A 13555-nucleotide genomic window follows, 5' to 3' on the forward strand; every position below is an offset into this window, starting at 1 on the left:
AAGGCAGCGTGAGATTTATCTTCCCTTTTCTGCCTTCTTGTAGGCTATTTGGGAGTTTGGGAGCCCAGGAATAAGCAGGCCTCGTACCTGTTCACTGGCTCCAGGAGCAGATCAGGGAGAAGGTGGAAGGAGAGGCAGGGAGGCACTGCCTCCTGCCATATACCAGCCAGCAGAGCTAAGCCAGCATGAGAAGTGACACTATTTGTTACTAGCATGACCCAGAAGCTAATTCCTAACCCGTTCCTCACACAGAGTATGGGGGAAGCAGGGAGAGCTGTGTTTACTCAGGGTCATGTCTAAAGGCATGTCAGATGGCAATATGAACAGCAGAAAAGCCTTAGGCCAACAGGATCTGTTGTTCCAGAAGGAGCCCAGCTGTTTTATGCAGTTACTGAAGCTGGCTGCCAAATCTCTTTACATGTTGATGATGCTGAGATGAGGAATGAGTCTCCACACAGTTGCCATGGGTGCGAGTCAGGCAACTGTGGCTCAGGCACTTCGGTGTTTCTGATTTACCTAGAACCCAGGGCAGGATCATCCACTCCACGATGGTGGGAGGTGGTCCCTGCATGTGAAGGTCAGTCCTGACGATGTGCTGCGATGCCAGCAGGAGCATGAAGAGGAAGGTTAGGTAAGAGCCGGTGTGGCAGATAAACTTTATAAATGGCTTTTTAATGAACAGTCCCAGCCTGCTCTTCGGTGCAATCAGATATGCCACGGATAGCACAGGAAATAGCAGTCCAATGGTGACACAGGTCAAGAGTTTTACTGCCCAGTGTTTTCGCCTCCATCCTGGAAAACCATCATACCAAAGTGTTGCTAGTAGCTGCTGGCAGTTTGGCTGAGCAACAAACTGAGGAAGAAAAAAATAAGAAAGGTTATTACTGATTAGAACTTCATGTGCACTCCCCCTCACATATGTGTTAGAGCCCACACAGACCCTCATATTAAGTTTGGGGCTGGCTATGGGGTGGTAAAGCATATTTTGGAGACAGAGGGAAGAAAGGAGGGAGATTTCATGCTTATTTTTCTACATAACATTTAAGATTTCTTCTATGAGGTCTTTTCTATTTGAAGCGTCCTTATGTAGATCAGTCACTTCACCACACATGAAGCCTCATGCAAAAGTGATACAATGAAAGTTACTATGAGCTTTTTCTCTTCCCATGTGTTTCTGTTTCAACATGTTTCTTTTCAGAATGTTTCAGGTTTTGACTGTCTCAAACAAATCACTGTCAGCATCTTTAAGAAGTGACTAAAAGATGAGATAGGAGGGAAAAGGTGTAAAGCTCTGTGAGTGTGTGTGTGAGAAAGAGAGGGAGAGAGAATGGCTCCAGAAGTGTGTGGGGTGTGCACGTGGTTTTGTGCAAGGAGGCCAGCATATGTGTGTGTGGGATGGGCTGGGCATGAGACAGCATGCAGTAATGTAAAGTTCAGCCAGGTGACATCTGTTGGGAAGCAGGACAGCACATTTGTAAACCTGCCTCACTATTAAGGAACAGAGCAATTGTAAATTGTAAGAGATTAAGCAGAGGAAAAAAGAAACCTTTGATCACAGTACCAAAAGTGACACTTGAAAGTTTACTTTCACTCTGTAAAAAATATCATTATGATGATTTATTGCATCTCAGTGACTCCATACCAGACATGCTCTCGTTGCAGCTACTTCGGACTGTTTAATACCTAACCGCCCTTGGAATTTCGCACTCAAGCCAAAATACTTCTGGTCTATGCCAGAGGACTTTATGTTCCTCGTTATACCTGGACAGCCCCATGGTTTTCAAATCTTTTCAGACCCATAGCTAACTAGAGATGCCTGCAAGACCAAGATAACTGTGTTTTTCTTTATGTATTTGACTTCTAATCCATCTAATGAAGTTACACTTCTGATCTACTAAATTCAGATTTCTCACTGGCCTCTCCAAGTTCAAAAGAAAATCTCAACTATTGTTCTGAGGTTGCCTGTTACACTTATTTTGCTGTCATTAAATCAGAAAACCTGTCCTAGCATGGGTACAGTTATTGATAAACACATTCCTGTAACAATATAACTACATCTATGATCAGACACAGCTGTATCAGAGTCATGCTTCCAGTGGACACAATAGTACTGGCAGCATTTATCAAGGACCTCTCTTATAAAGAAGACTCAAAGCAGTCAGTAACCTGAAGATGACAGTACTGTTTATTACATGTGGCTCATCTATATTTAAAAGGGAGGGATGTAGTGCCACGCACTCTTCTTCCTCCTCAGAGAAGACTATCAGGCAAAGCACTCTTTCACTACTACAATTTAAAACAGCTCTTGGAAGGACTGTGCCATGGCAGCAAAGGAACCGGCTCATTAATACAAGAGTACCCATCTTACTGTTTTGCCATCCCATATTGGCATGATGTTTTTGACCCTGGCAGAAACTCCTCTGCAGACAGGACTGCACTCGGTGCAGACATGGCCTGGGTTAGTACTGAATCAGCCATCACATATGCATTTATGAGACAGCTGCAGGGCTCTTCTCATCATGTCTAAAGCATTTGCATCTAGAACTTCCCGTAGGTCTTAGTCACCAGGAGATCAGATTTGGTGTGAAAGAGACAATTTCTTAATAAAACTTTTAGCACTCACCCATATCTTTTAAATATTAGTTCACCACCAAAACGGTCCAATATTTGTAGGACTTTTCATGCATAGTTCTCAAAGTGCTCTATACAAGCAGAGCACTGTCACTGCCATGTTCAAAATGACTAAACCAAGGTCAAGTGAAAGGAAAAATTAGTTGCTCGGTCTGATAAAGTAATTAATTTCTGTTGGTATTTTTAGATCTTGTAAGTATATTTTATACACCGTAACAGGCTTTTTATATCAGAAGCAGACCATTTTTAGACTGGGTACTTCAAATATATGGACTAACCAAAATTAGTATTGAAAAAAAGATCTCCAAGAGGAATATCTGGTATTTATGGAGCTGGATGTTTACGTGTTATTACTATAATAAACATGACAGCTGAGTCTAACATAGAAGTGACACTGTGCTCCAGAGGACATCAGAAAAGAAAATCATAAATGCATTTGATTTGGAATCGACCTACACATGCACACAGCAGAAACTGGACAATAGCTGATACGGTAATGATATCCAGAAAAAGCCAAGACCTATTGCCTGTAACAATCAGAAACTGTTATTGTAAAACTCCAATTCTGGTGACAGTGATGAAAGAAACAATTCTACAGAAACTGAAAAAACATCAAGCATCGATTGTCATTTGGTTGGTTGGGTTTTAATCTATGACTTCAGAAGGGTCAGTGCATTATGTCTAAAAGCTAAAAGAAACAGAAGGTTACAATGCTATATTTTCTCACTTAAGATCACAAACAGGAGCTGTGACCGGATGTGTTCTGCAGTAATTTACATGGTAATAGGTACTGCTGTTTCTCAGAGATGAGGTACAACTTTTTTTTTTTTTTTTCTTAAGAGGGAAAATGTATAAACGCATTTTCTCTTTATCACATATGATAGAATGCTCTAAGGGGAGAATAAAACTGTTTTTCTCTTGAGTCAAAGTCAGAGTCATTTGAGAAATCAAATGACTATATGTTCCTCTGGTTGCTGTGCAACTTGCAAGCATCTTAAAAGTGCCTCTTCTCTGCCTAATAGCTCATTTCTAAAATCTGCTTTCTGTGTTGTATCTGATGTTAGTTCTTCAAATGGAGAGAAATTCACACATCATGAAAGAGCAGCTTTAAAGACCAGCTTGGCAAAAGGGAATGGAAATGGAAAAAGCCATTAAATTTTCCAATCAAGCCCATCCCAACCTCACTGAAAATGGCCTAAGGAAAATTTAAGCACACCACAGAAAGAAACTCTCCCTAATGCCACAAACCACCTAATGCTGTCTTTATTAAAGGTAGGGCTAAGCACTTACCAATGTAGGCTTTCACTAACTTGTGTTAGTCCAACTTATTAATTACTGATTTAAAAGTAGTAAATACTGAAGCTTATATCTCATATAGAGCAAAGGCTACAGCTGGCTGAAAAACAAAATTTCCAGTGTGCAGAAACACTGAAATTCTAAATTATAATAAAGAAGTCAACTAAGCCCTTGGTGACTGCCTAAAGAGAACCAATTGCTTTTCAGTAACTTTGTGTTAACGTGAAAGAACACAGAAACTTGCTATTTCCCTAAGTAGTCCTGTGAACATCGGCCTCATCTTTGATTCTAGGTGTTAAACCATCGTATTCATTGACTAGACTAAACCATTGGAGGCTCAACTCGTTAAAGATAGTTTAGGATTCATACTGCTAAATCAATGCACATAAAACATAAAAACATGAAAAAGCTGTGCTTTAGCCCTTTTAGGTGTGAATAGCCTGGAACTGTAATAATATTGTGGAACTTTTGTTATCATCCATAATTTCAAATTTCTTCGTAAAGTTAAGGGAACAATCTTACTTCGACTTTGCAAATAGACAGAACTGAGATCTGGAAAAGCAAGCTGACTTCTCCAACACTACTTATGCCAAGGCATTTCCTGAGTACAAGTTCAATTTCCACATAAGTAGGGTCCCAAATATGTTTTTTCACCTTTTTGCGAAGTCTTTAATTTGCCATAGATAGAAATACTGCATGTGTATTTCACAGTCTTTTATCATTTCACATGAACATACTGTATGTGACAGGATTTGGTATCAGTTAAAGTTTCTGCACAGTGAAAAGGAGAGATCGTGATCATTTAAAAAACTGCATATTGTCCCAGTTTTGTAGATGGTCCATAATCAGAGGCAGATGTACTGCACCAGAAGCTCTCTATTCATTTAAGAAGATGAGCATATGACTTGCAAACAGTGTATTTCTCTAGTATATAGCAAGAATGGTATCAAGAATTTTTTCAAGAACTGCTGTATTATGGGAAACTCCAATGTCTATTACAAATGGCAGCACATCATCCCACAGACATGATGGAGAATGTTTTGACAGCTGCATTAATGAAAAGAAATGCTTCCAAAAGGTGGCTTTTACACTCAATTTAGCTCGTGTATGAACTAAACATTCAATGCTATTAAACCCATGGTAGCACTAGCATAACATTGTCCAGGATTGTCCCTACCTCTAGACAAAGCCTGTAGATCTATTGCTGGGGGAGGTAACCTAAAGAGCAAGCTCCTTCTCCATTACATGTTGAGCAGAACCTGTCCCTAGCTGAACATACTTACTGACCAGGAGACAAAATGCAACTCAGAGTACCTTCTTGTGAGGACAACATCACTGTGTCACTGGTGGGCAAGACACTCAGTGTCCTGGCTTCTGAGAATGGGGATAAGCATCTTTGCCCCTCCAAGAAGTGAGATCAACAACTTCAGTCACGGTTGGGAAGCACTTTGAGGGTAGACACTACTGCAATACAAAGTCTTTTATGTTCTCTCTTTCTTCTTTCAGTCTTGCCAGGGTCTTTGTGTAACATTTGGCTTGCAGCTGGATTGTGCTATTAGAGAATTTCATTTTCAATGTTCATCATACTCACTGTCACCTGATCTTCTACCACGGGGAAAATTTTTAAGGGAAAAAAGCAGCTGCTGGATGGTGTGTCTTTTTCTTAATATCTAATCTTTACTGATATTTTTATGTCACCTAAATTCTACTTCTGGGGAATTAAATGCTTTCTGCATGCTGTGCCATTAATATAAATATCACACACAGAAATTATGTTCCACCCCCCCTCCCCTTATCTATGGGGAAATCCCTTATCTATCACAGTCATAAGTAATTTAGGATCAGACACAGATGGGCTGAGATGTGAATGCCTCAGGGAGCAACTGAAATAGCTCCCTGATAGACATCACAGGGGCTGAGCACAGTAGCTCTCCGCTTTTATTCTGATTATTGTGATGGTTGCCAACAGGCTCTTCTGTTTGGAGTTTGTTGGAGTTCTCTTCTGTACTCTTGCTGTGGATGGTGATCATGAATGCTCTTCATAGATGAATAAGCACTAATTTGTAACTGCTGAGCCTTGTGTTAATAAGCAGGACCGAGTTCTATCAGTCAGCTACATCAGCTCCCAACGAGGTTACCACTGAGAGCCAAATGTGGCATGGGAGCCATGAAATTAACTTTAGTTCCCCTGTCTGACACTCATTTCAATAGGTTAGATACCACCAACAGCACTGAATCCCACCACATCTAAAACACGGCAGCTGAATACCTGCAAGGTTACTATGTTTGGGGGTATTATTATATGCTGCTGCCCTCTACAATTAAAGATATTTTGGCTTTGAAAAGACAGATTTTCACATTAACTGAGATAGATTTTGCAGTCTGTGTGACAACTGCAGTGTCTGATGAAGTAGCATAAGTATATATTTTAGCTAGATCTGTAAAGAATGTAGATTTCCTGTGAATCCAGTTCTAACATGAAAAGGATAAATGTCATTCTCCACGCAGTAGAAAGCCCTGTCCCATCCTGCAGAGGTACTGCCTTGCACCCGCTCTCTGGCAGATTGAAGGGAGAGGCCTCTGAGGACCACACCTCCCCCAGTGCTGGCGAGCACAGTGTGGCCAGGCAGGGCTGGGGGCAGCAGGTCTGTGCCTCTCTTCATCCCAGGCCGCTCACAGGGTGACCTACCCAGGCACAGAAGCACCTACACACCCCCCGCCCCCCATCAATACAACTGCAGATGGGCTGGGGAGAGCACAGCCTTTCGTACTTGCATTTTCAGAATCAACTGGCTAGAAAACACCTACACTGTCAGTCCTACCACAGGCTTGGGTTTATCAATCAATGCCAAATCTTAATGTCTTAATCCACAAAGCTTAATACACACTGTCTAATAGCCCACACAAGCTGTAACACTTGGCACAAGGTCAACAGGCATGTGGATCACACTGTGCAATGAAGTGATCCTCTTTACTCTAACTTCAGGAACATTAAATGGCATGTAAAGAACTTAGCTTTTAAAATCCATCTTCCTCCTGCACTCCCAAATCCTGCAGATGCTCCTGCTCAGAAGCAAGTAGCACAACACACTTCCAGTGCAACAAACTACTCTGCCTCCATTGCCAACCAAGGACCGGATCTTCTGAGGAAGAAAGGAAATGCGCTTGTGGTATCAGTTTGACTGCTCTTAAAGGAAATTGCAGTGGGCAATTCTCAAAGAGCTACATTTCTAAATTACCCAAGACAGAAGAGATAAACTATCTGTGGCCTAATTTGATGTCTGCTGCAGAGAGCCAGTAAGCCCTATGAGATCAGATATTATACATAAGAAATACCAGCCTCCTCAAGTTTGCAGTGTTGCAAACAGTGAGATGAATAAGAAAATCCTCTTTTGTAGCACATTTCTTTTTAAAGTTCAACCTTGTTAATGACTGCAAAGTTATTTACATTCCGCTGCTGAAGTGTGAGTTGCAGAGGGTAAACACCTAATGGTTGTTCATCCTGTTAATTAAGTACTTTCTGTAACAGGAAAAAAAGGAAGGAATGAGACAAAGAAGTTGAGGGGAGGCTGTATAACTCAGGGAAAGGGGACTACAACTCAACATTCCTCATCAGGCACTTCCAAGAAATAATAGTTTCTTCTCAGGAAAATATAGGATGAATATCCTATCAAAAACACAGCTGCTGCTCACATGCCTGTTACTACTAACAGTGAAGCACTGATAAAAATCCAAATGGCAGTCATTCCTCCCATCAAGAAGATCATTAGGTGAGCTGGAAGCGTCCTTCAAGAAAACCAGGTGCTACCCAAATTGCTCAGTCCCTCTGCTGGTGAATAAAACAAACTCCAGATCCTCCACAGATGAACATATGGCCTCAAATTATACAGAATTTTGTCTAATCTGTTCTTAAAATATTTTAAGTGATGATGAAACATGAATCTTAACTAAAGGTCTCCTATCCATAACACATCTCTTGGTGGTAGCGGACATGAACTCAGCTTAAGCAGTAATAATTGGAAATTCACTGGTGATGTGAATGCTGGCAAAATGAAAGACTCTAAAAGCCTGCTACAGTTCCACGGAAGTCATAGTTTTCACAATTTTATGTTGGATTGGCTTAAATATTTAAATAAAAGAGGTCCCACGTGTTCTAGGACAAAGGTAGAGGCTTGCAAATCCTGGGTACCTACCCATGGAAGAAGCAATTAACAAAGTATTTAAGCTTGAAATTAAACCCGTCTCTACTCAGAATTCTTAAATGTGTGTTTAGCTATGGGTTTGTATTTATGGCCTGTGCCAGCAGGATTTAAGTACAGGCATAAATTCTGCATTAAATAAAGGCAAGCTGCTGAGCAGTGCTTCTGGAGGCCATCCTCCACTAGCAAACAACTCAGCAGGTCTGGGTCAGACCTTGAGCAAGAGTCCAGACATAAGTAAAACTTTTCAGCATTTACTTTAGCAGACAGCAGACTACAGTTGAGAAATAAATTCCTGTAGGAAGCATTTCAGCAAACATTCCAGGATACAGTTCTGTTGCAAAGATTAAGTAAGTACAGACGGGGTTTCCCAAGGTAGAGTGCTGCAGTACAAGCAAGTGCTGAATATGAGTGATGTACCTAAGAGAGAGTCAGTTAATTCACAACACAGTAACTGGTTTCCAACAGCTGAACAGGGGATATCAGACACATCCTACAGGAGTACTGAAAAAACAGGCTAAAAACTGTTCAAAGACAAATCCTGCAGAGTTCCCTAAGTCCTCTTGCAGGCAGCACTTCAAGAGTTACAGACCTTGCAAATGAATACCAGGAGCTCTCACAGGCTTTAGCTGAAGTGGAGAAGGTATTGACTTTTAAGTAAAAGGCTGGGCTTATTCTCCCTAGTGGATTTCTAACATTTACATTAAATAAGTGATAAGTAAAGCAAACACGACAATTTTAAAAGTAATTCACAAGTATTTTATAATACATATCTACTTTATCCTATTAGTGTTAACAAAAAGTTCTAAAATATTTTTTCATTTGCTTCCTTTCTGAGAAATATCTATTTCATTTTGGTTTCTTCTTTCTTTCTACCTTACCTTCTCCTGAATAAGTAAATTTACTCCAATATCCAGGAAAGAACAGACCAGCATACTATAAACACTTCTCACATTCTTGGGAACCTCTAAAGGCTACCTCTGCTTCTGAGCAATATCACCATTGCAGGGTGAGGAGGACATATGCTTTGTTGAAGGATGTTTACTCAGCCAGCTGGGGTTTGTAGAGAAAGAATAAGAACACAAAAACTGCAGTCACAGCTTTTAAATGCCATTCTGCACAGCATCTTAGTATGGGGGGATTATGATTAACCCATCTATCCATCTCACTTTTCTTGGAGTGAAGAACTATGAGGTAACTTTGTTCTCAATCATGAGATACCTAAATGGCTTGTCTGGATGATGATGGATCCCTTACACCTACATAAGTGGTGTAAGGGTAGTGGAATCTCAGTTCTTTTCTTTATAGAGTTTCATAACACTCTTCACTAAGTGAGAGAATTTCACTGAATTTCACTGAATTTTTTAGAGTTGGAAGGGACCATAAAGATCATCTAGTCCAACTCCCCTGCCGAAGCAGGATTGCCCAGAACATGTAAAGTAGAAAAAGAAGTAAAGCTGAAATTCACAGAAATCAGATAAATAACAATGAACACTTTTATATCCAAAAGGGAGAACCCATAGCAATATTTTTTTCCACAGAGTTTGTTATTTCAGGATATCATTCAAAATGAAGTATGAAATAACATGATATACTCTTCACTACTGACGTAAAGCTGACTCTGAAAGGCACTCTAGACCTTCAGATGCGGTAAGAGTGAACACTTGGATTATACAACATACAAGGCGTCACTTCTCCTTTCCAGTTTCTGTTGTCTATAGAAAGCCAATCAATCATGTCCTGTACTTTAACTGGCTTCCCAAGCCTCTTCTCTCACTGACAAGAAGACTGATGGGATACATGAAGTTAAGGGAACTTACGAACTCACTAAATCATTCTTGAGTGTTCTTAAAACAGTGGCAATCCCTTTAGCTTTCAACACATTTCCTGTCTTTGTCCAAGAGAACATTTAAGTCAGAGGCACGAGGCACCAAAAATGACTTAAAGAATGATCCAGGCATTTACTGCCTGCTACACGTTACACTAATATAAGCAGAGTCCTTGTCCTTGACTGACATAACAGTCTTGTGGTTTTTTTTCAAATTTGTGCATGGCAAGATTAGTCAGAGATGATTTTGCTGTCAAAAGATAGTCTTCTGCAGTTCTGTTCTGTGACAGCTGCAATATGTGGCTAACCTTCATCAAGTTAGAACATTTTGGTGTTACGTGAATAATATACCAAATAATACTGTTTCCTCAAATAAACATTCAAGTCCACTTTGTCAAATCAATGAACCATCAGTTCTCTGAATATTTCTTCTTCTTCTTCCAAGTTTGCAGAGAAGTTACACTTAAATGAATGCCACTTGTCCTAATTTTTGTAACACAATGCAGCTGTCGGGGTTAAATTTCAATGCTAATTTCCAAACCCGAATAAATAGATCTGGCAACTGCACAAACCCATAGAGTACGGGCTCCAAGATACGCACCTCTCACCCTGCTGCCCCACCAGCGATCAGCAGGAAACACTGTTTTAAGGGTGCAAATGCAGACGTGCCCCCACAGGCCACCACAAAGTCCAGCCACTGAGGCTGCTGATAACAGCTCGGTTAGTACAACATGCATGGAAGATTTTGTAATGTGGTCATCTGCCTGCTGGGACGGAGTTTTGAGGAAAACCAGCTTCATTTAGCATAGGCCACCGTTCCACACATCAGATGGTAACTTTGCTGCATGCAGTAATGAATGAATGAATGCTGTTGGAAAATGAAAGGTGACATTTGGACATTCAATGCTTTTGAAATCCCTAAATTTGCATTCAGGTTTGTGGTGTAGGACAGATCTGGACGTAGCGTAACCACATCACCCTCACCATTGAACACCCTAAGGGATACAGATGTTCCAGGTCAGTAGAAAGGAAAAAAGCCTCCACAAGGAGCAGCTCTGCTTCCCCCATCTAGTTCTAACAAAGATCTTTTCATGACATGGTATGATTTCATTCTAGAAACAGGAAAGTAAAAGCCTGTTTATTAATTTTCTGAGCTGTGCAGGCTCACTGAAAAGCTAGCTTTTAATTGTGCCTTTAAAGAGCACAATACAAATATTCAGCCCTGTATCATTAAACCTCCAGGCAGTATGGCAAGAAAACAGACAAAGCCACAGGAGAATAACTTAGTATTGCCTGCAAGCAAAGAAAAATCTGTGGCTATCCATCAAGATACCTGAATGGCTTTCAAAACAGGTAAACAAGGTGCAGTAGATGAGCTTTGATTTTCACAGACCTCGCACTTCATTTTTCATGCATCTCTGATATTTTTAAAAGCTCTTTTTTATACACTAACTGAAGTGCCCTTAGAAATTTGCCAGGTTTATGCATAATCCCTGGAGAATGATGCTGTGCTTCTAACTGAAGCCACACAGTTGACAAGAGTCAAGACACAGCTGAAAAATATGTAGCATGGCAGGAATGATTATTCATTCACTCCAGTACTGTATCTCAGGAGGTACTTGTCTATGTAAATGTCTGGGAAAAAAAGAACTAAAACTTTTGAAGCTTCATCCTGAAGAGAAAACAGCAAAGAGCTCTGGTTTTAAATTAGAAAAGCAAACAATTCTACTTCTCTCCTTTCCTGTCATTGATTAAAGTACAGTGAGTAAGAGAGACCAAGGTTAAGGTTTCTGAGAGGGAATTTCATGCACTCCTTTGATATAATTCAGTGAAAGTGCTAGGCAATATAGTAATAGGTAAAATTTTTTTTTTCCTGAGTGCTTTGCATTGTGTTCATTTCTTACAAACATATAAACTAAACCTGCACAGCCATTTGCAACTACCTGTACTTCATTTTGAAGATGTGAATAACCTGTGATGGAGAGCAGGAAAGCAGGAGTAGGCTGAATGTATATTGTTATTCTTGTGGCTTAGCAGAATGTTATATACAAGGAGAAATCTGCCCTTTTAGACCTGATTCACTGCTACACTATGGTTGCTTTACATTATTTTGGCAATGTAAAAAAACCTTAAAGGACACAAAAATTGTATCTGTATTCAGCCTATGCTCTGATTCTCCAATACAGCGATGGTACACTGTACATACAACTGTGCTTTACATGACTGGCAAGACCATAAGAGATGACTTTCACCCATCTTTTCTTAGAAATGCAAACAAATTAACAAAGGCAGAGATAATTTGGTAACAGAACAGCATAGTGAAGATTGATCCCCAACAGCAGAGCTATGCCTTTTCTTATTAAGCCTTCCAAAATTAATCATAAATAAAAGAATTTGAAAAGTAATAATATGAAGACAAATGCCCATATATTACAGAGCACTTATGAAAAGCCTACTTGTCTCTTAGAACATGAATTCCTGTGGTTTTATGAAAATAATTTCTTTCGAAAGTGGGCTGAGAAAACTGACATGTCTCTGCTGGATCTAACTCATCATGTGTTGCAGTGTACTAGAGCTGTCCTATTTTTTTTCTAATATTTTGTGAATGCCACGCAAACAGTGATCACAACTACTAAATCCTTCCTATCTTCTAAAGAAATTATCAGGTCCCTTTTGTAATGTGAAACTGAGGACACAATTATTCTACGCTTACGATGAGATGGAGAGGGAGCTTGTGAACACTGCACAGCATGATTTTAGCATTTACTACCATAAAATATACCACAAAGCTACCTTAGGGCACATTTTAATCTTTCCTGTGTAATTGAAATTCTTCTTTCTGTGTAAACAGTAATTTATCTTGTAGGATATATGGGCTTATTAAAAACAAACATGAAAAGCAAGAAATTTCTCCATTGTTTTGGCCCTCCTCAAAGGTAAAAAGGTCTTCCTCATGAGTGACACACTTGTCAGCTTATAAAATATTTCACACATATAATGTTTGGGAGAAATCAAAACTTGTACCTCCCAGGCTTTTTTGTTGGAAAAAAAAAAAAAAAAAAAAAGAATGGGAAATTTTTCTACCCTTGTAAAGACGAAACTCATATCTGGGTCATGAGGCAGAAATGCACTGCAGTGGGATTTACCTGGGGATGCAGACTGAGGTGGAGCCTCTTTGATGAGGCCAGTATTTCTCTGGAGGTAGGACTGAACTGAAATGGTTGCTGTCACTAATCTGGCCCTCGTCCAGGTTGCTGAAGACTGAGACACTCAGGCCAGATCACAGATGAAGCTGTGTATACCATGAGTATGTTTACTAGATTCAGTGCAGGGAACAGGGATTTGTATCTGTGGTGGGGATGATTGCTAATTGTTTGCTAAAACTTAACATACAAGGTCAGATTTTTCTCCAGTAGCTAGGTGCCAAAAGATGCAGCTAATTCCACAGTGGAATTTCAAATTGCCTCAGCAAGATAAGTGTCTAATCTCCAGCAGAATTTAGGCACTTAACCAGATTATACTCTGTTTAAAAACTTACTGCCTACTTACCTGCATGCTTAGCAGTCTAACTAGCTTTAAAAAGCTTTCCTCCAAGGGCCCA

The 13555-nt window shown here is 40.0% G+C and overlaps 1 protein-coding gene across 1 annotated transcript in view; it reads right to left on the minus strand.

Annotated features, from left to right (window-relative positions):
* The window catches only part of TRPC5 (transient receptor potential cation channel subfamily C member 5), a 65777-nt gene that overhangs the window by 31888 nt on the left and 20334 nt on the right, over positions 1–13555 (minus strand). Inside the window, exon 3 of the mRNA XM_074147171.1 lies at positions 517–853. Within this exon, the coding sequence (XP_074003272.1) occupies positions 517–853 (337 nt within the window). The remainder of the gene's footprint in view (positions 1–516; positions 854–13555) is intronic.

This window comes from Numenius arquata, chromosome 5, assembly GCF_964106895.1.
Source record: "Numenius arquata chromosome 5, bNumArq3.hap1.1, whole genome shotgun sequence".
Lineage (NCBI taxonomy): Eukaryota > Metazoa > Chordata > Aves > Charadriiformes > Scolopacidae > Numenius > Numenius arquata.